Source organism: Lutra lutra, chromosome 3 (genome assembly GCF_902655055.1).
Source record: "Lutra lutra chromosome 3, mLutLut1.2, whole genome shotgun sequence".
NCBI lineage: Eukaryota > Metazoa > Chordata > Mammalia > Carnivora > Mustelidae > Lutra > Lutra lutra.
The window spans coordinates 41,183,754-41,205,193 of record NC_062280.1 but is presented as its reverse complement, the minus strand read 5'-3'; the positions used below and the strand labels follow the sequence as shown (position 1 = coordinate 41,205,193).

The 21,440-nt window shown below is 50.9% G+C and overlaps 1 protein-coding gene across 2 annotated transcripts in view; it reads right to left on the bottom strand.

Moving 5' to 3' along the window:
- The window catches only part of INPP5D (inositol polyphosphate-5-phosphatase D), a 110,651-nt gene that overhangs the window by 22,440 nt on the left and 66,771 nt on the right, over nucleotides 1-21,440 (bottom strand). For both annotated transcript variants that reach the window (XM_047721388.1, XM_047721387.1), the window contains exons 9-17: nucleotides 20,620-20,743; nucleotides 13,528-13,634; nucleotides 11,088-11,190; nucleotides 8,893-9,089; nucleotides 8,309-8,426; nucleotides 4,760-4,856; nucleotides 4,106-4,244; nucleotides 2,727-2,835; nucleotides 2,466-2,554 (exon numbers count right to left, since the gene is read on the bottom strand). In XM_047721388.1, coding sequence (XP_047577344.1) covers nucleotides 2,466-2,554; nucleotides 2,727-2,835; nucleotides 4,106-4,244; nucleotides 4,760-4,856; nucleotides 8,309-8,426; nucleotides 8,893-9,089; nucleotides 11,088-11,190; nucleotides 13,528-13,634; nucleotides 20,620-20,743 — 1,083 coding nt within the window. The remainder of the gene's footprint in view (nucleotides 1-2,465; nucleotides 2,555-2,726; nucleotides 2,836-4,105; nucleotides 4,245-4,759; nucleotides 4,857-8,308; nucleotides 8,427-8,892; nucleotides 9,090-11,087; nucleotides 11,191-13,527; nucleotides 13,635-20,619; nucleotides 20,744-21,440) is intronic.

Below are 21,440 nucleotides of genomic sequence, written 5' to 3'. Positions count from 1 at the left end.
GACGTCAGTAGGGCTCTTCCCAGTTTTTGGATGTTGTGCACAAAGCAGCAATAAACATACTCATATCTCCCTTTTGGTGAACACAAGTACTAATGCCTCTAGGGCTCCCCCAAAGTGGAATTCCTGGGTCCCAGGGTAAGCACACACTGTTGCCATCCTGTTTCTCTTAACACTGCAGTTCTCAGCACTGGCTGCCCCAGGAAATTACGGGCGGAGCTTTGCAGATACAGAAACCACGGCCCACCCTGGGTCTCTTGCATCAGAGCCTTGGGGGATGAGGCCCGGACATCCATATTTCTGGAAAGCTTCTCCTGGCTCACCTGCACACGCTTGGTAAAGAGCCACTCTCATCCACCCTGGGGCTGGATTCACCCAAGACAATGCAAACGGCTCTTTTAAAGTCCACCCAACCTTCTGGACCACATATCCAGCCCCTCGTGCAGCGCTCACGCACAGGGAACATGTTCTCCTAGACTCACATTCCACACGGGCGACTGCTAATCCTGACGCTGTCTCACCCCCCGCTTCTGTGATGCCCAGCTGCCTGGTTGGTTGGTCTGCCCACCACCCACGATAGCACTCATGGCCTGCCTCCCTTGTCATGTCTGCCTCCTCCTCTTACCTCTGAACGGGATGGCCCCCAAATCTGCCCACAGCCCTTCCCTTTGCCTCTTCCACTCACTTCCTGCCAATGTCACCCTCGCCAGGGGGTGTCCGTATTCTCGGCGCACGCGACTCCCAAATCTACGACCCAGCCCTGTTGTCTCTCTCTAGCATCACCTAATATTTTCAATTGCCTTCTGGATGTTTCCTCTGAGGTCTTTCACCCATATTATACAGTAAGTCTGAAGACAAGCTCTACGTTCTGATTTGCGCTTTTGTCCACGGCAATCAGATCTATCAACGCATCCTGCTTTCTTTTGCTTCTGCTTTGTTTGTTCCCAGTTCTGACTCAGGCCCCAGTTTCTCAGCAGGACCCAGCACACGGCCTCCTCAGAGGTCCCCGGCACCCTCCTCACCCTCTCCACAGACGCAGACCCACCTTCTCCGCCTATCACTGCTGTGCTGCCAGCCCCCAGTAGAACTTTCAGTGGCTTCCCTGTTTTCCAGCCAACAGGTCAAAACCTTACCCTGGCATCTAGGACCTCCCTCCCCTCAGCTCAGCCTCTATGTCCCCTGATACTCGAGTCAACCTGGACATGCTCTCAGTGTCCCCACATATCCCCATGGACCTGCCCAGATAGTGCCAGAGGACCATAGTCATACAGCAGCCTGTGGACGCCCCCCAAGCAGGTGTCTTGCCCTGGAGGTCTCTCAGTCTCCTTCCTCTATAGCAAACCTGGATCTTCTCTCCTCCTCTGTCCAGTTTTCTCTGTTAGTCCCTGCCTTGTTCTGACATCACCCCCTCGCATGGCCTGACCCTTCCTCCTGCACTTCTCCGCTTGCCCTGAGCCCTCAGGCAATGTTCTGAACTGTTTTCCATTTCCTTAGGCCTCCAGCAGCCCCAGAAGCTCATCAATCCACACCTCTAAGTCTCAGGGCTTCCTGAGAGTTCCCTAGAATTTCCTACCTCCGTATCTGTTCCAGCAGTTCTTCCAACTGGAAATGGATCAGCCCCCCTCAGCCCTCATCCTGTCCTCTTATGATAGCCAAGCTGTCCCTCACAGCACCACAAGTGGGCCCTCTTTGAGAAGACTCTCCTGATCTTTCCTTGCCCTAATGGTCATATCCTCATTAGGCTCCTCAGTGCATCTGGAGATCTCATATTCCATCTCCGATTAGTTAGCTGTGTGTTTGTCTCCTCTTTCCTTCTATAAACTCCTTGGGGCTCATCTTTGATCTCCTACCACCTAGCAGAACATCTAGCTCATCACAGGTCATCAGTAAGTACCTATTGAACAAGAATGAATGAAAGCTTTATTGCAGCTTCTCCCCAAACACTATTCCTTGGAACCCAAGGAACTTCATAAGATAATAATTAGTGTTCCATGACTAACTGAGTTTGGCACAGAAATTTCCTTGTGGAGAACCATAATGCTCATAAACCTGTAAAGGCTCTGATAAGTCCTGCAGTCAGGGAGCTTGTTTAATGATGATTTACTTGGCAGATTAGCAAATAGATTTCATCACAGGACTTAAAAAAAAAAAATCTTCAGAACCCAGTTAAAGAAATACTTTAAATCCTCTCAGACTCTTAGACTCTCTGGACAGAAGGGAAATCCAGTATCAGAGTCTAGTGTCTTGCAGTGGGCAAGTGTGGTTGCCTACCCTCTCCTTAGAAAAGGTTTTGGCTCAGTGATGCAAATCGACATGTGATCTCTAATTCCCCTTCTTTTTTTCCTGTGGCCTAGTGGATGAAGATGCCCTTCACATCCCGTTCACCCTCATGGGGACAGATGCAAGAGGGGTGATGTGCAGGGGGCTGGAGACGGAGGGCCAAAGTGATGCCTGTGAGGAGAACTCACCCCTGTGGCCTTCTGCTTAGTGTAGGCGTACTTGTCCCGAGTCAGTCTTTCAAAACGATAGGTGGGTGCGAACGTGATTTCTTCCTCCTCTGAAAACCAAACAAAACGCTGGTTTCTGCTTTAACTCCCCAAGCTTCACATGGGAGACATTTCCGTCTTCTTCAGGCATAGCCCGTCCCCTCTCCACTGAGGATATTCAGGGAAAAAAGGAGACAGCAGTGGCTGGAGGGGCCCAGCAGCAGAGGCACACACAGTTCTTACCAAAATGCAGGAAGACCTTCTGCTCCTTCCTCTCCATGAGTAGCTGGTCGTGGGACAGGAGGTCTGCATACTGTTGCTGCTTGATCTTCTGGACGATGGCTTCCGCCTCCTGGAGCGAGGACACGGCCAGGCCCCCAGTGAGACCCCCCCACCCCTGCCGACATTCAAGAGGCCCATTACCACCTGCCGGCCCATCGCCTGGGACCCAGAGCCCCAGAGGCTGCACCAGACCCTGGTCCCAGGGCTGCCCGGCTGGGGTGTCTTAGCACTCAACTGTTTTATAAGGAAAACCCTGCAAAAGTCATCAAACATCAAACTTATACCTGACAGTACAAGTTTTGGCTGGTCTAGATTTGCAGAGGAACCTTTTACTTTTGCTCTGACCTCTAGTATTATTCTTATGAACACCCCAGAGCAGGTAGCTATTTCTATTATTCTCTGTGGGAACGGAGGCAGCTTGCTGTGAGGCCAGGGAAGGATCTGGAATCCCAGCCCCTTGAATCCGTGGGCATCGGCAGGGAGGTGCCGGTGCCCTGGACCCTGCGGTCTGCCCTCTGCTCTGGAAAATGCCCTTGGCAGACCTCCTGCTGAGGGAACAGCCACCACAGCCCCACAGACTGTGAAAGGTTGGGATTTGTGGGGTCCCTGTCCAGCTCTCTCCCATACACTGCAGGGAGCCTCTAGTGAGGGAGGAAGTGGTAGGGAGGCAGGAGGGGCACAAATGGCCCTAAGCTCTTCCTCGGTCTCTGCATAGCAGCTGAGGCAGCAGGAGTGAGCGGCAGGCTGCTCGGGGAAACAGGAGGGAAGAGGAATGAGAAGGTCTGGGTTCCAGCCCAACTGTCCATGATCGGCAATTGACCCCAGGCCATCCCTTAGCCTGTGTCCCAGGGTTCTTGCCCCTTGGTTTCTGCCGTCCTCCTTTCTCCCCACACAGGACGCAGAGTGAAGGTTCTACACACCGGTTAGGGATGTACAACCTGTACAACCACACGGCTCTGCTCCCAGGCCTGTCCACCCTCCCTTCCTGGGAACCCTCTGCTCTCCCTGAGAAAGCAAGGCAATGTCTGTCACATGGGCCTTCGGACTGCTGCTCAGCAGACCATGCCTGGGCACCTGGCAACAGCAACATCTTCCTTAGCTGCCCAGGGACCCGCCATCAAGACAGAAAATTGGGTTGGTCTCCTCAATTACGTGGGGACCAAGTGTGAACAGAGGTTAACTCTAAAGGCAGGGGTTCAACAACAGAGTGGCATCAGGTCCCAGAGGGGGCACAGTGGCCTCGGCCTGGCTCAGTTTGGGCCCTGTGTCCCCATGTCCCGAGCTAACTTGAAGGAGCCTCTGTCCCATGCAGCCCTTGTCCTGGGTGGGTGGTCCCTTACCCAGGTGGGCAGCTCCACGCGGTAGTTCAGGTCCCCGAGCCAGAAGAGGTGGGTGAAGCGGTGAGTGATGTTGAAAGGGCTCAGCTTCTTGTCCCCCAGAGCGAGAAACCGGAGAATGCTCATGTAGTTCTGGTTTCGCCTATTTCAATGAAGAAGTAGCCACCTAGCATGGGGTGGCTGGTTCCCTACTTCGCTACCATGGTGGGAAGGCAAAGGGAGCCAGCGGCGGGGAGAGGGGGTGGTAGAGATGTAACTCTGGGCCCGACACTGCAGCAGACTCCTTCTGTGTGCAGGTGGTGCAAAGGGACTTTCAGGTGGAAAGGAGAGCACAGGACAGGGGCCCCCAGAGCTTCCATTCAGCAGGGAACTAGCATCACGGTTATTCTAGAAAGAGGTCTTCGTGACCAGGCGCAAGGGGCTTTCATCTGTGAGCATGCCTGGAAGAGGTCTTTCCCTTTAGAAATCATCTAGCAGATCGATGACCTAAGAAAGCGTGTGTCCCGTCCTCCCAACAAGATTCACCCACATGAGCGGTGGCTCTCGTGCCATAGGTGCGGATAAAGTCGTGGCTGCACGTGGCTGTGGCATTTGGGGAGGTGAGGTATCTCTGGGCAGATGAACCTGTTAATGCTCTCGGGCAGGGAGCTCCATTACCTGAGTTTCTTCTCACTTCCGGAAGTCAAGTGGCTGTTAACAAATCCCAAGGAGGTTCCGTTGAACATAAACGACACCCCCACGGCTCCCTTGTTCCCTAAAGGGAGAGGGGAGGCAAGAAGTGAGCACAACATGGGGCGCCTGGGTGGCTCAGTGGGTTAAGCCTCTGCCTTTGACTCAGGTCATGATCTCAAGGTCCTGGGATCAAGCCCACATCGGGCTCTCTGCTCAGCGGGGAGCCTGCTTCCCCCACTCTCTCTGCCTCTGCCTCTCTGCCTACTTGTGATCTCTCTCTCTCTGTCAAATAAATAAATAAAGTCTTAAAAAAAAAAAAAAAGAAAGAAATCAGCACAACACGCAACCTTGGCCAGGGTTGGGGGGGCGGGTGGAAATCAGGGTGGAGCACAGTTATTCCTTAAGAGGAGATCGAGAGAAGCTCAACAGCTTCATCTGGAGCGAGACTCAGCAGTGGCAGGGACTCGGGGGATGGGGGACATTCCTCCAGGACCAGAAGAAAATGGGGTAAATGGCCTGCATCCTTGGGAGTCCTCCACGGGGGAAGGATGGAGGCTGCTGGTCTAAGTCATCCTGTTGTCCCCCTCTTGGGGTCTCATCAGTTACCCCACAGGCCAAGCAGGCAAGACCACCAAAAGCAGCCAGAAGATTTAGACAAGGGAGCCCAGGGCTGGGTGGGCTAATGTCCCACCAGCTAACCGGGCTCCCAGTGGGACCAAAACCCCCCACTGAGACCACCTCTCAGATTCTGAGTTTCAACCTATTCTAGAGTAGTGGTTCTCCAAGTGTGTTCCCCAAACAGCCACAGCAGCACCTGGGAACGGTTGGGAGGGCAAGTTCTCAGGCCCTACCCTGGACCTGCCAAATCAGAAACTCCGGAGGCGGGGCCCAGGAATGTGGGTGACACAAGGCCCCCAGGTCAGGGTAGGCAAGCGCTGGCCCGATGCCGGCTGAAGATGATTTTTACATTTTTAAATAGTTGGGGGGAAAAATCAAAAGAAGGTTTTGTGACACATTACAACGGTATGAAATTCAAATAGGAGCCCATAAATAACATTTTATTGGATCACAGCTACGCCCACAGAGTTAAGTAGTTGCAAGAGAGGCTGCACGACCTGTAGAGCCTGAACTATTTCCTGGCTGGCCTTCTAGAGGCAAAATTTGGCAAGCCCTGCTCGAGGACATTCTGGCACACACAGAAGTCTGAGAGCCTGCTCTGATCCACAGCTTGAGCATATGCACTGGGCACTTGAAATGTGGCCGGTCCAAACAGAGGAGGGCTCTAAGCATACAGATGCACCAGAGTTATGCCTCAGTAAGGAAAACAGAACATAAAATAGTTAATAATTTTTATAGTGAACACCTACTGAAACTGTAATCTTGAATAAATGATGTTTGATTAAATGTTAGGAAAGGACCTCAAAGATTATCCATTTTCCCTCCTCGGTCATCCACCCTCCCTCCTCAGGACTGGGGCCCCTAGCAATGATGGGTGGTCCTGCTTCCCTGTCCTGGGGCGGGGGGAGGGGGCCTCACCTTCTGGCTTTCTCCCCATCCTGCAATATGACCTCAGTTTAAATCCCTGCCCACCACTTGGCCACTGGGCCTGGGACAAGTTAAGGAACATCACTGATGCCTCCAGCATCTTTCTGTGAGTGGGGCCAATAATGGTTCTTGCCCTCCCACCCCCACAGGGCATTTCTAGTAAATGGGATAATCTCACAGAGCATTTAGCTCTCAGTGGTGCACATGTATGTTCTCAAGGTCTTGGCTCTTCTAGGGATAATGTCCACCAGCATGAGCCAACCAGCGTTCACTGGGCTCTGTCCCATGTTAACCATGGCTGGGAGCCATTTGGAGGGAGAAGAGGGGAAGAGGGCAGCCCCAGGGTAGGGGGAAGGGAGGAGCAGGTACATGGGATGTGAGTGGGCTGCTGTCTGCATAGTCCCTTGTTCAGTGCCTAGCACCGTGCGGGGCTGTGGGTGGGGGGAGGACACATGGTCAGCTCGGTCACAATGTCACGATGAATGAGAGCTGGGGGAGCAGCCAGAGGTGAGGTCTGGCTGTGGGGTGGTTTTGTCTTGTACCGGGAGGTCTGAGTATCTTCCATGCTGTTGGAAAGGGGCTGGTGGCAGGCAGGCGGGCAGCCAGGCAGGCAGCAGCAAGGACAGAGAGAGGTTCCTGGGGAGCAGAAGCGGGTGGGCTTTGACAGGGCAGCTCCCGAGACAGGAAGGAAGGGGGCAAGTGAGTGTGGACGTGGGCAGTTTGTGGTTTGTCAGCAGAAAAGCCAAGAGAGTTTTTCACATTTGACTGCAGCAATTCTTCTGTTTCCTGTTGTCTTGGGGACTCTGTCCTGTCCCTGACTCCAACCACCAGAAACCACTGGCCTCGCTGTCAACCCCGCCCATGGCCTGCGTGGTGCACCTGCCCACACACACTCAAGCCTCGCACACGTGCTCACAGACTCACACATGCGCTCACAGACAGACCTGCACTCACACACTCACATATATGCTCACAGACACCTGCACACGCACTCAGACTCACATATACGCTCAGACCTGCACACAATCTCACACACATACATGCTCAGAGACCTGCACATGCACTCAGACTCACACATGTGCTCAGACAGACCTGCACACCACTCATAGACCCACACGTGCTCACAGACCAGCACACGCACTCACACGTGCTCTCAGACATACCTGCACATGCACTCACACACATACCCACACACGTGCTCACAGGCCTGCACACACACTCACACATGCCCTTAGACAGAGCTGCATACACACTCACACACAGACCTACACATGCGCTCAGACAGACCTGAACACACGCTCACACAGATGCACATGTACTCAGACTCAAACACAGACTCTCATGTGCACTCAGATGCAGAGCCACATGAGCACTCACGCCCAGACAGGCTTACAGAGACCTGCATGTACACAGACACACATACTTGGATTTGCATATGCAGACTCACACACACACTCACAGAGTCACACATACAGACACACAAGCATTTCCACCCACACCCACACAGGCTCACACTCAAGGCACTCCAGCCATCCTCTGCTCTGAGTTCAATTCTCGGAGGTGCCATGATGGGTCCCCCAGCTCCCCGCTAATGCCAGGATTTCCTCATCCAACCTGAGTCGATCTCTTTCTACACCAGGGTTCCCACAGGCCAGATGGAGCCCCCACCTGTGTCTGTAAGCAAAACTTTCTGGAACACAGCCACTCGCATTCCCGTTCATGCTCTCTGAAGTTCCTTTTGTGTCGTGGCACGTGGCCCACAAGCCTAGAATATTTACTCTGTGGCCCTTTACAGAGTGTCTGTCAACTCCTGTCCTAGGTCCTTGATTCTCCCAGTGGGGGCCTGTGGGCCAGCAGCGCTGGTGTGGACCCTGGGTGGGTTGAGGCTGGGGGAGCCCAACATCTGGGTCACCCAGGACTGAGGGGAGCCCAGGAAGTGAAACCCAGTGACGTCACAGTGCACAGGAGTGTAGGCCCCTCCCTGCTCACCCAGTGTGTTGGCGATGCCCGTCTTCACGTTGTCAGTGCAGATGTGACTGATACGGTTCTCATGCTCCGGCTTGGCCAGCACCACAATTCGGATATTCCAGAGGGTGTGGATGGCAATCTGGTGGGGTTGACAACACAGTCACCCTTGGCCAGGGCACAGTGCTTGACCACAGGGCAAGAGATCCCCCCTGCAACTCTGACCCCCAAGATGGAGGACCCCATTTGTAATCCCTAAACCAGGGGAGCTTCTAAGGATACCCCGCAGATGAAACAAAGTATCTTAAAGATGAGAGCCAGGACAGGCCACATTTCAATGAAGTAAGGGTGATCTACAAGCAGGGGCAAGGACAGTGATTTTCAGCAACGGCCAAAGACCCCCATCAATTTCAGAAGCCCCAGGCGTTCCCCTCCAGCCCTGGAAGGTAGTGGTGGTGGTGCTGGGGAATGACCACAGAGCACCCTGGGCCTCTCTGGAAGGTGAGAGCTCACAGGCTGAGCCCGCCCTTGCCCCTGAGATGCTCCTGGCCAGCCTCACAGAGCCCACTGCCCCGGGGTCCCACCCAGCGCCCTGGCCAGCTGCTCACTGTTTTAAAAGTCATGCTGGTGATTTCCTGCAGGGAGTGTTTGAGTATCTCCAGCCACTCCTTCTCTCCCAGGGGGTCCTCCTGGGTGCCGATCACATAGATGTCATGGGGGATGTAATCCGCGGAATCATCCCGTGTCTTTCCCTGCCCCTTGGAGAGAAACCAGGACGTGATCTTCTTGGGAGGGGGGGCGTTACCTTCAACAGCAAAACCCAACACCAAGTGAGTCAAAGGTACATCAGGAGAATTCAAAACACAGGTGGGGGTAAAGCGTGTGGGGCAGGAGGGCCACCCCGTCACAGAAAAATATTTGGGCCACCCCATGAAATGCCGGAGACGGAGAATTAGGTACTATTATTCCCAGGATGTCAGGAAGGGTCAGAGCACAGTTAAGTTTCTCTTTAAAGAGAACATGAAGTTTCAGAGACTTGAAATACCCGAAGTTTCCATACGGTGACTTGAACTAGCTGTGTGAGACCATGAGGCATCAAATACCATCCTAGCCTTTGCGGCAAACTGAGTGACTGAGACCCTCCTCCAGGATTTTATAGCCCGTTGGCAAGGACAGCCCAGCAGGCCGACAGGTTTGGGAGACAACGGGGCTTCCTTGCAAAACAGAGAGATCTCAGCCGCAAACTGAGAGCCAAAGAGACAGGAGGAGTGTGGACACCTCCTCCATTTTCATTTCAAAAAATGAGTCAAAGCAGCTTAATGAAGATAGAGTGAAGGATTTACTTCTCCTCGGAACACCCCTTCAAGGTTGAGTAAACCTCTCCCCCAGAGAGAAAACCACCTTGGCCAAGAATCCAAGTAACCTGACGGCGGCTGCTCTGCTCCCCGCTATGGTTCACAGTGGGAGCGAACGCCCTAGGGGCTGGTGGTCTCTGCTTGGGGAGACCGTCCCAGCCACCCAGACAGCACCTTCCACAATGTCTTCTGTGTGAAGGGCGTCCCCTCCAGGATGGACTTCACTAGGTCCAGCCAACTCTAAGACCCCCATACTCACAGTGGGAAAAACAAGGGCAGTGTACCCCTGGGCATGAACCCCTGAGTGACAGTTGATAAAATCAGGTGGCCAGCAAGAAACACGAGAGGACAGAACAGGATACAGGACCCCAAGAACACCTGGGCGTGAGTGCCTGGGTAGGGTTGGTGGCTTGCGGAATCGGGCTCAGGTGCTCTGGTTGACTCTCCACAAGTAGCAAATTATGTTCTCACTTCCAGACCACTCCTTGCCCCGCCTTGAAGGGCTGCTGCTCACCCTCTGCCTTGCTGCCGGCTGGCTATCTGCTCTGTGGGAGGGTGGGTGGGCCTGACTCTGCTCTGGACAGTGTGAGGTCAGAGGGACACCCAGTTAAAGTCAAGTTTCGGATAATCAACACACAACTATTAGAAAAGGTATGTCCTGTGCTGTATCCGTTGAACTAAAATTCAAATGAACTAGACATCCTGTATCTACTTTTTTTTTTTCTAGTTGAATACTTCCATGAAATAATTATTTAGTATAATTTATATGTAGTGTGATATATCTGGTATGTAAATATATATTAGTATATAAGTATACAGTATACGGTTGGTCCAATATATATTTGGTGTATATTTAGTACTTATTTCTAGCTGAATTGTTACACTATTTGCTACAACTTATATTCAGCACATTTATTAGCATAATACAGATCAGTATAAAAATACATGTAGTATATATTTAGCATTATCATTTCTAGCTAGATACCAATCCTCAAAAAACTTTGCTGTTTACATGAAATTCAAATGTAATTGGGCATCATCTCTCTCTCTTTCTCTCTCAATACATCTGGCAACCCCACCCTAGGAGGGTGTTCTTTCTTCCAGGCCTGAGGCCCCTTGGAGACCTGCCTAAGGCTGGAAGGTACCCAACAGCCTCTTCACCTATATATCCAGACTATACCTAGAACTTTCCAGTTTAGACAGGCAAAGTAACCCAGCCCAGCTGCTACTGGGGTATGAGAATCCCAGAGCTCACTTCTCTTTTAATCATTGTCTCAGCAAAAGTATAGAATTCCCTAGATAGGAGGCTGTGTAGATACGTTGGGAGGGGGGTGTTGGGAGGAAGACAGATGCCCCCACCCACCCATATGCAGATGTCAGAGGCAGCAAAGCAGAACCCAAGAGGTAGTGGTGGGAGGGAGTCGGGGGTGGGGCACATATGGACCTACCCATGTTCCAGGTGCCAATGAAGATGGTGATCATATCTGGCTCCGGCTGCTCCGAATGTTTATTCTTCATCTGCTGGAGAAGCTGGCAGAAGCCTTCTCTCTTCTAGGGATTGAAGGGCAGACAGACTCAGAAAGGCTTCTGCCTCCCTGCACATTACACTCTCAAAGGGCTTGGTCAGCTTCAAGAAAACTGAGAGCAGCGCAAATCAGTACGAACTTGCAGGAGCGCAATCTGGAAAGAGGGTCCGAAGTCTTAAGGAAGTGGCTTCTTTTTGACCTTGCCACTCTTCTGCAAGGATCTGAGGCTAAGAACCACCAGAAACCACACAAAGGCCCAACCATATTCATGGGGACTGTCGCATGCACTTCAATACCAAAAAAACTAGAAACAACCTTAATGTCCAGTCCTAGGAAGCAAGTTAATAATCGTAGCATGGGTCATCCACGTGCCAGAATATTGCAGGGTTCACAAGTTTTGATTCAGAAATACCTTCTCAACAAGGACAGATGCCCAAACTATATTGTTAGGAGCAGAAAGACAGTTGACAAAACAGTATAAATAACATTATTGCTTTTTTATTAAAAACACAAACAAGGGGTGCACCTGAGTGGCTCAGTTGGTTAAGTGTCTGACTTTGGCTCAGGTCATGATCTTGGGGTCCTGGGATTGAGCCCCATGTTGGGCGCCCTGCTCAGTCTGCTTCTTCCTCTCCCTCTACCCTTCCCCTCCACTCATGCTCCCTCGCTCTCTCTCAACTAAATAAAATCTTGGAAAAAAAAACAAAAACAAAAAACCCACTTTTTGCTTATTTGTATTTGTTACTTTTTCACCAATGAGAATAGATTACTTATTTAACTAAAGAAAATTTAGATCAAAGAAACCAAAAAGAAGAGAATACAGGGGGGGTGCCTGGGTGGCTCAGGTCATGATCTCAGGGTCCTGGGATCGAGCCCCACATCAGGCTCTCTGCTCAGCAGGGAGCCTGCTTCCCCCCTCCTCCCTCTGCCTTCCTCTCTGTCTACTTGTGCACTCTCTCTCTGTCAAATAAATAAAATCTTAAAATTAAAAAAAAAGGAAGAAGAGAAAACATGAAGGCGGTTAGTCTCCTGAATGTTCTTCACCAGGTTGTCCTGGCTACCTGGGCATACGGGGCGGGGAGATGGGGGGCTAAAGCAGAGCAGCCCTCTCTGAGATGACGGTCAAGGGCGGACTGACCGAACAAGCACCCACACATTTTAGGTTGTACCATATGAAATTAACAGTTTCGCATCTACAGAGATGGCAATTTCATACGCTTCAACCTAAAAATTGCAAACCTCAGTTAATCAATCCCTTCTGAAGAAACCTGCTCACAAAGATGTTACAATGACTGTCACTACTGACACCTGGATAGCTCAAAATGCAGTTCCTCAGTTTACTGCTGTGTCTCAATCTTTCTGAGCTGGTAGCAATGGGCAGAATTGGTTTTTGGATCTATGTCCATGTACCCAGAATGATGTCTGGCCAGAGGTTCCTTTTCTCCACCTCCCCCACCATCTGTCTGGCCCCAGCATCTTTGTTTCTCCCAGGCCCTTCTCTGTCATTCCTCCAAGTCCTACCCACCCACACCCCCAGCCAGTTCTGGGCACCGCCTGGCCTCCTGCTGGCCTCCCAACAGCCTCCATTCCCCCACCCCTGCCATATCATCCATGGTACAGGTGAAAGAAGGAAGGTTCTGGCACTTGATGGGGGCTGTCCCTGTAAGTCTGAGCTGGGAGCCCTTGTCCCTCAGCCTTGCCATGGAACCATGCCTGGCCAGCTAACACCTGATGTGATGAGAGCCCCTTGTGCACTTCTGGTGTGAGCCATTTATTAAAGGATAAAGAGTAAGGCCAAGATGGAGGGTCTTGGGCCCTGGTTGGGATGTCAGAGGGGAGTGATCAGATCACAGAGAACATAGCCTCTGGCTATACAGAGACTCAGTGCAATGTCCAAAGACCCCGAGTATTTCCATTGGCCCACACCACCTCCTGCTCCAAGAGCCACTCCTGGTGGGGCATCTCACTCCTGCAGAGCGGGGCAAAAGGTAGCCATGGAAGGAGTGCTGGCTGGTATTCAGATTTAAATCTGAGGTGCCCCAGAGGGCTTGTGTCCAGCCCAGAGAGGCTAAAAAGTCTTCCAGTGGGGATCAGGGCTGGATAAGACACAAGTGATAAAGGATGGACCTTCTCGGGGGCAGACTATGTGGCAGAGGTGGCAGAGGATGGAACCGCAGCTGTTCAAATCCCCACTGACCCGGAACATGTCCCCTAACTTCCCTGAGACTGGTTTTCCCAGGTGGGAAATGGATGGTGAGAATTGAACAAGACAATGGTACAAATTCCTAGGCACAAGCAAGCCTCCAAAGACATGTGTCCCTCACTCCTCTCCTGACCCATTTAAGTAGTTTCCCTCACTTACTTTGGAGTCAGCAAAAACATATTCTTTCCGCAGGGTTTTCTCCTTCTCTGTTTCCACCAAAATCACCAACTTGTTCAGGAACTTCTGAGACTTGATGAGCTGTAGGACTTAAGAGCAATGAAAGTTCATTTACTCATTCATCGACTTATCACCCAATATGTAGTCTATGCTATATTCTGGCACCTGATCAACAATCCTGACTTCCCACCCCCAGAAGAAGACCCAATTTGTGCCGAGTATCCTAGATCCCTTTGTTCCTGGCTGTATTTCCAGAGAAGGGCTCATGCTTGGGAACGGTCGTGCCTGGAACAAGCAAGAGGTAGCGTGGCCAGAGCAGTGTGAATTTCATCTTCCTCTCTCTCTCCCTTACTTTCTTTCTCTCCTCCTCCCCCCTACCTCCATTCCTTCCTTCTTTTGCTTTGCTTTTTAGTTCATATCTAAATCAAAATTGTTTACTTCTATCAACAATCAAGACTCGGGCTGTTCTACAAGATTTTTTTTTTTTTTTTTAACAAACAATAGTATCGCCCCAGTTCCACCTCTCTCCAATGTCCTTCTACCTACAGGCAATTACATTAAAATCCTATCTCCCCTCTCATCATCCTCTCCTCCTATCAATATATAATTTCAATCCCTCCATCACCTTCCAGTAATAATATCATTTTGGTCAGGTAAGTATTCAGTGTGCTATGATCATGGAAATGCTACTGACAGATAAGCTTCAATTGCTTCTCTTTTCCTACACAACTTTCATTTTTTCCTGGAGTTAAAAATTGCCATGCTTTTACATTGGTCCTATCTTAGCTCATAACTCTTTTCTGTGTAATCAAGCACTTTCATCAGTTTTACCATCCAGAGCCTCTGGGTCCTCTCTTCTCTGGACTGGTGACCTTTAGGTCTCATGCACAGCCATTACCTTAAGGCCTTCCCTCTTCATTCAGGAATTCTCCTCTCTCGTACTGGATCCAATTTCTCAGATATCATGTCTTCTTTCTTGTTTAATGCCCACATTTTGGTAAAGCAACATCTCTAGTAGTTTTCCAAGAAAGGGAAATGGATAACAAATTCTGGAGGCCTTGCAGGCCTGAAAACCCTACCCATACACCTCACTGACAGTTTGAAATAATTTTCCTCAGGACCCTTCCTTAGGAAAACTGGCCCCATCTCTACTTTTTGGCATTGCTGCTGAGAAATTCAATGTCATTTTGATCTACCTGTCTGCATAAGAGTTAACCTGGAAAGCCTGACTGTCATCCTTGGAAAAGATGCTTATAAGGTAGTTGTTGGTTAGCATCTGGGAATTGGATTTGGGGAGGGTCCCCAGCATCTCCTGAACTAGTAAGAGCAGCTCAATATCCCTAAACTGTCTATATAAACAGTGTGGTTTATGTTGAATACCCACTTTCCTCCTGGAAGTCTGGAATTTCAGTATGTGCCATGCAGAGGGTCCCTATGTGACCAGTCCCCATGAAGAATGCTGGGTGCCAACTCTCTGAGCTTCCCTGGTAGACAACATTTTGCATGTGCTGTCACAGCTCACTGGGGGAGCAATTAGGCATGCCCTGTGTGACTGCACTGGGAGGTCTCCTGGAAGCCTGTGCTTGATTTCCCCAAGGAATTCCTCCCATGGGCCTTTTCTTTTTGCTGGTTTTGCTTTGCATCCTTTCACTGTAATACATCATAGCTGCATGACTTTATGCCAAGTCCTGGGAGTTCTTGGTGAATCGCGGAAATAGTCTTGGGGAGCCCTGACAGTCTGTAATCTAGCTTTTGAAGATCTTAGGATCTTTTCTTTGACTCCAGTGTTGTAAGACTTTCCAGTGTTGTGTGTGCCTCACAGTGGAACAATTTTCTTCCGTCGTGCTGGGCACTTTGTGGGCCAGTTTCAACTTGGAAACTGGTGTTTGGTTCTGAGTTTCTCTCATTGTTTCCATTTTCTCTTACTGCCTTATTTTGGTATTGGATGTCTTAGACTGGTCTAATTTTAAATAATCTCTTCTCTCCTATTTTCCCTCTCTTTATCCTTTTGTTGTACCATCTGGAACCCCTCCTCAACTTTATCTTGTCTCCCTTCCATTGTTTTTATTTTTAAAAAATTTCTGCTGTAATGTTTTAATTTCCCCTTCCCTACCTTCTTCTTCCCCTTTCTTCCTTCCTCCTTCTTCATTTTTATTTTGTTCTCTGAATGTTCCTTTTAAAATAGCATTCTGTTCTTGTTTTATGGTCCAATTTCTTTTAACCTGCATAATTTGCTCCCTCCAATTTTTTTTGTCTGTTTCTTTTTTTGCCTTGAGCCTCACTACCCCTCCCAGGATTCCCTTCAATGTCCAGTGATCCTTGGCTATGTGTTCCAATGGTGACAGTGGGGGTCTGTCGAGCGAGGCTTCAGCCAATGGGTGGTCTCATGGGCTGACTCACAGGGAAACCCCTGAGCTGGTCACATGCTCCAGAGAAGACTTTTCCAACCTCCTGCATGCAGGCTGTAGGCCTGGCTGGCCGCATCCTAGCTGGGCAGTGATGAAGGTTATGGTATGAACCTTCAGAAGTAACCGTTATTTAGTCCTGTTTCCAGTGGGTTCCTCCGTCCTTACCAGGCCTGGTGTCCCCCGAGCCCTTTACCTTCTCCAGAAAACTAACATCCTTGAGTCTAATGAGTGAGGGGAAACAGAGGGCAGGCTGTGAGGAGTGAGAAAGATCTGGTGGGTCTCTTTTAAAAGAGATTTTCATCCAATCCTGATGTTTATAATCTCACCTTCACCACCTCCAGGGGCCCCTGACAGTATCAATTCCTGTACCCTTTGTGGGTTCTGTGGTATGAGTCAGGTGTCTCAATTTTTCCTACTACATGCTTAACATTGAGCCTTTTGGGTTCCTTTAAGTTGGTTATCATTATCCATCTGCTTTTCAGCACCCAGAATTTTGCTGCCACCTCACTCTCCTGGTTCCTGTGAGTTTTGCTTTTAGGAGGGGAACTGACAAGTGTGTATGTTCAACCGCCATCTTGACTGGAAATCTTACCCAAGGGAAATTGCGGGCATCCTCTGTGCTCAGTAATCCCATCAGCCTTGTCAGCAGCAGTGAATAACCCATGGTGTGATTCCTACTGCTGCCAACCGGGATGCCCTGAGACTCTCCCTAGTCTGCTACTATGAGGCCATGTCTCCTTCCTTCTGAACTTGTTTTTTTCCTTGACCCCCATTTGTAGGATTGTGAGGCTGCTTCCAAGATGTGATATCATGCTTGGTGAGGATTAGTATCCTATCAGGGCTGGTTAGGGGCCCACTGGCCCCCACACCCAGCTAAATAAAACTAGAAGCTCTTTGTGGCTCTTTTCCTTGCAACTCTCCATGTCACCCACGAGCAGGTATGAGCCCTCAAACCTTCAAGACATTCCCAATGCCCATCTTTCCCCATCTCAAGCCACTACCACCTCTTGCCTGGTGACTGTAAAGGCCTCCTAATTGATCTGTCTCCCCACTCCCTGCCACAATTTTTTTCTCAGCACAGTGCCCAGAGTTTATTTTAAAGTGGGATCGTACCACTGCCTTGTTTAAAATCTCCTAACAGTGGTTCACTGCACTTAGAACATCCTCGGGGCTCACCAAGCCCAGGACAGGTGCCCAGTCTCTACATCATCGGTGCTTCAGCCACTCGAGGCTCACTCACATGACAAGCCTGCCCCCATCTCGGAACCTCTGCCCAAGGGTTTTTCTGTGGTTTTTGCGTGGCTAGCATCTTCCTGACAGACAGATACCGGCTCCAATGGCAGTCCTCCATCACTGTCCTAACATCCTCTCTACATTCCCAGCCTCAAGTTCCTCACTCCCTGACACTTTCCTGGCTCATGTTATCTGTGTACTTGGTAATTTCCCCCTTGACTCTTACTTGCACGGAACCTCCCAGAGAGCCGGGACCCCTCCTGGCTCATTCTTATTTGCATCCCCAGGGCCTGGCATGTCGTGACCGCTCAGTGAGTGAATACGTTATGATTTCCTCATACAGCCACTGGCTTTTCCTCCGCAGAGAAGACCTCAATGCCAAGCTATTCAAGAACATGGGGACGGGAGCAGGGAAAGGAACTCCCAACACCTGCCATCAAAGATTTCCTCCAGATGATCAGCACTTACAATAACCATGATTGGAAACTGATTGTGCCAGGATGGGCTAATGGCATGCCTTATGCCACCAGTGCTCATGAGGACCCTAGGAATCCATCTGATGGATGTGGACACAGAGGCTCTGAATAGTTAAGTCACTAATTTAAGGTCACACCATGATCAAGCTGTGAAGGCAGTGGCAAATCCAGTTTACCCAGAGCCCCTCGCTGCACAAGCACACTGCCTCCAAGGTTGGCTATAAAGAGGGCAACCTGCTCAGTTGGTTAGGTGACTGCCTTTGGCTCAGGTCATGATCCTGGAGTCCTGGGATCAAGTCCTGCTCAGTGGGGAGTCTGCTTCTCCCTCTGACCCTCTCCCTTCTCACGTTCTCTCTCTCTCTCTTTCTCTCAAATAAATAAATAAAATCTTAAAAAAAATAAAAATAAAAGAGGGCACCCAAACACACGGCCACTTGGACTGTGTTTCTACATTGCCTTGAATTCATTTGTTCATTCATTCATTCATGGATTCACTCAATATATACTGACCGGTCACGTACTGTGCCCAAGTGCTGTTCTAGACTCTGGGGACTGATTTAGCAGATGACAAAAAAGATCCACTTCCTGGCCTCTGTGGAGGCCCCATATATTTGGTGGGGGGAGCTGGGGATTTATGAGCAACACTGCAAGCGCCTTAGTCCATCGGCAGTCCTTGAGTATGCACCTGCTGAATACCAGGTCCCGTGCTAGGTCTACAGATTGCAGAGCATGTGAGATCAAAACCCAGCCCTCGTGAGGGAGGGGACCTGGGGACAAGTAATCGTGTTCTGATGTGACAGAGGCCATGGCAGAGGGTGAGCTGGGCTCCACAGCCTGGAGGGAGGACAGGAAGAAGGTGGGTGTCGCCTGCAGAGTCTGGGTTGGCAGGATCTGGGCATCCATGCTTCTCTTCCTAAGGGCTCGTGAACCCCCACTATACAGTGTATCTTGACTTGAGCTGGGGTCTCTCGGGGCACCTCTTCTCCAGCTTGGCTCTTTCACCCATCCCTGATCTGATGGCAACTTTCACACTGTCCAGAATTCCACAAAGGAATATTTACCCTCCAGGGGGTCAACCCATCATCATTGCTGTCCATTCCATAGAACATCTCCAACTTTTACTTTGGCATTCCGGGCCCTGTCCACATCTGGGACCCCATGCCCTGCTGCTCCTCCCTTTAGGGCCACAAGGGACATGGGATTTCCCTAACAACTCTGCTCCAGCACAGGCCATTCTCAGTCCCAGGGCCCTCCCCTAGTTTATGCTTGGTGAACTCCTATTCACCCTTCAAAGCCCTAGACAGAGCCATCTGTGGTGTGAAGCCTCCCTATACACCCCACAATAGCGCTAATCAATCCTCCTTCCGGGCCAACCTCCCATCTGACACACAGTCTAATACATGCTCACAGGTCGACTCTCCCTTCTACAACACTGCATCTCTGGGGGGCTCTAACTTAGGGTTGGTCCACGGAAAATACTCCAAAGAGAAAATGTCTATTGAATTAAATTGGCAAGGGTTCACAGTGCTTCCCAGTACCCAGGAAGGATTTCTTGCAGTTCAGAAACTTTGAGCTGGTTAGAGCAGTCAGGCGCTCTGGCACTCTCTCACCTCATCTTCGGCTTTGGTTTCCTCTTCTACCCCTTTCAGCTGTAACTCATTCTGTGTGTGACAGGTGAGAGGAAAGCATGTCTCTAAGTGGATCACTCTCAACACACCATCTCTTGTCCCAATGTGGCAGTGGATGAGGCAGCCGTCTCAACACTGACCTCAACTATACATCAACAGGACAGCTGGTCACTCTCCAGGGTCTATGGACTTCATTCCCTGGTCCCTCCTCGCTGCTCTGTGCTGCCTTACCTTGGAAGGATCATTACAGCGATGATGGTGTTTAATTGAGCACTTACTACCTACTGTGAAATTTATCTATTTAAGACTCAGGGCTGCCATGACAAGAGTCATCAAGACCCTTTTGTCAAGAGTACACTGAGCATCAGAGAAATCTGGGCTCTAGACCAGGGTCACAAGCGGCCAAGCTGGGATATGAGGCTAGACTCTTAACTGCCTCCCTGCACTATCTACGCTCTTCCCCTCCCTGCATGGGGCTGGTCCCCAGACTCCCTCTCCACCTGCTGCCCTGAGAGCATCCCTCGGACTCTGGGGGCCACCGCCCAGATGGGACTTGGCAGCAAGAGGCTGCAAGATGGGCCAGGCCCTTGGGGCGTAGACCTCCAGTCCCTGGCCTCTGCCTGGGCACTCTGCCAGGGGTCAGTGCTGCGGCGGGACATAGAGGGGGTGCTCTCATATGCACTAGCTCATCTACTTCTCACGACAAGCCTAGGAGAAATCCATTATGATGATGATATGATTCCCATTTCACAGATGAGGAAAATGAGGCCCAGAGAGCTTAAGTAACCAGGCCAACATGATCTTGCCAGCCAGTGGCAGAGCCTATGTCTGAACTGGGCAGCCCAGCCGCGAGGGCTACCTGCACGCTTATCCCTGTCTTGTGAGGCCCCAAGCTGGCACTGAGTATCTGGTCTCCCTTCCCGCCCCTCTGGAGGTCCAGCCAGTAGCTGCCATCTGAATCGACAGCCCAGGTCTGGCGTTCCTGACGGGGTGAGGCTGGGGCATATGAATCCAGGGACTGTGGGGGTCTCCTAGTGGGGAGGCGTGTAGTCACAGAGAACAGCCCCCCAGGGCCACGCCTTTAAGCTCACTTCCCCAGGGTCTGGTGGAAGGAGGCGAAACGTATGAGAAGGCCTCGAGAAGGAGGGGTATGTGAGGTGCGCCTCAGAGCTGGCTCGAGGTTCCACAGACAGGGTGAGGGGAGGTGGTGAGAGCCTAGCACAGGGGTGGATGTGGCTGGCAGGACTCCTCCTCCGGCTGTTCTGTGACGAGCCGGTCCACGAGGAGCAGCACAGCAGGATGAGAGCGCCATGGTGGCAGGGGTCTTACTCTTGTTGTGGGGGTAGAACTTGTCCTCGGAACCGTCCTTGCCCTTCTTCATTATCAGCTTCCCAGACTCAACATCGACTTTGAGCTGCAGTTTCTGAGGGATCCCCAGAGACTCCGACTTGACCTGCAAAGAAGAGCGGGGTGGGGAGATGTGGTCATCCTCGCTGTGGGCGGGCTCCGGGGTACAGCCCAGGAGTCCCCTGCCTGTGTGGCCGGGCGGCCTCTGGCCAGTCCAGCCCAGGCATCCCAGGTGGTGCCATCGGACTCCAACCTCTGAGCATCCCTCGCCCCAGAGCCCAAGTCCACATTTCTACAGACAGCCCCCCCCAGAACCACAAAACCGTGTGAAAGACCACGGCTATGCCTAGTACGCCCATCGCCTGTTCTGCCAACAGGTTTGGTGCAGGGAGCAGGTGAACTGCTGGAAAATAAGTCAGTCTCGCCTCCATGTGACAACACTCATTCATCTGATGTGCCATCGACTTCCCAGAAAGGATGTTAGTAACAGATTTCGGCTCCTGGGCATTGTTACAACTAACAACTGAACGTTTACTGATAATAATTAGGAAAAAGACAATTGTCTAGCAGGCACACTCAGAAGCTGGAGACATAAATATAGAATTATCATCAGGGCCAGAAAGGCCTTTGGGTGGGGGGCATCTTGTCCCGTGTTTCTGAATGTAGGACCAGGGCTAGGCTGCCTACCTACACCAGGATCTCTGTAGATTATTAAGAAAAACAAATTTCTGGGCCTGAGCTAGGAGGTTCTAACTCAGTCACTCTCGGGGAATTCATGGGAATTATATATTTTTCCTACTTCT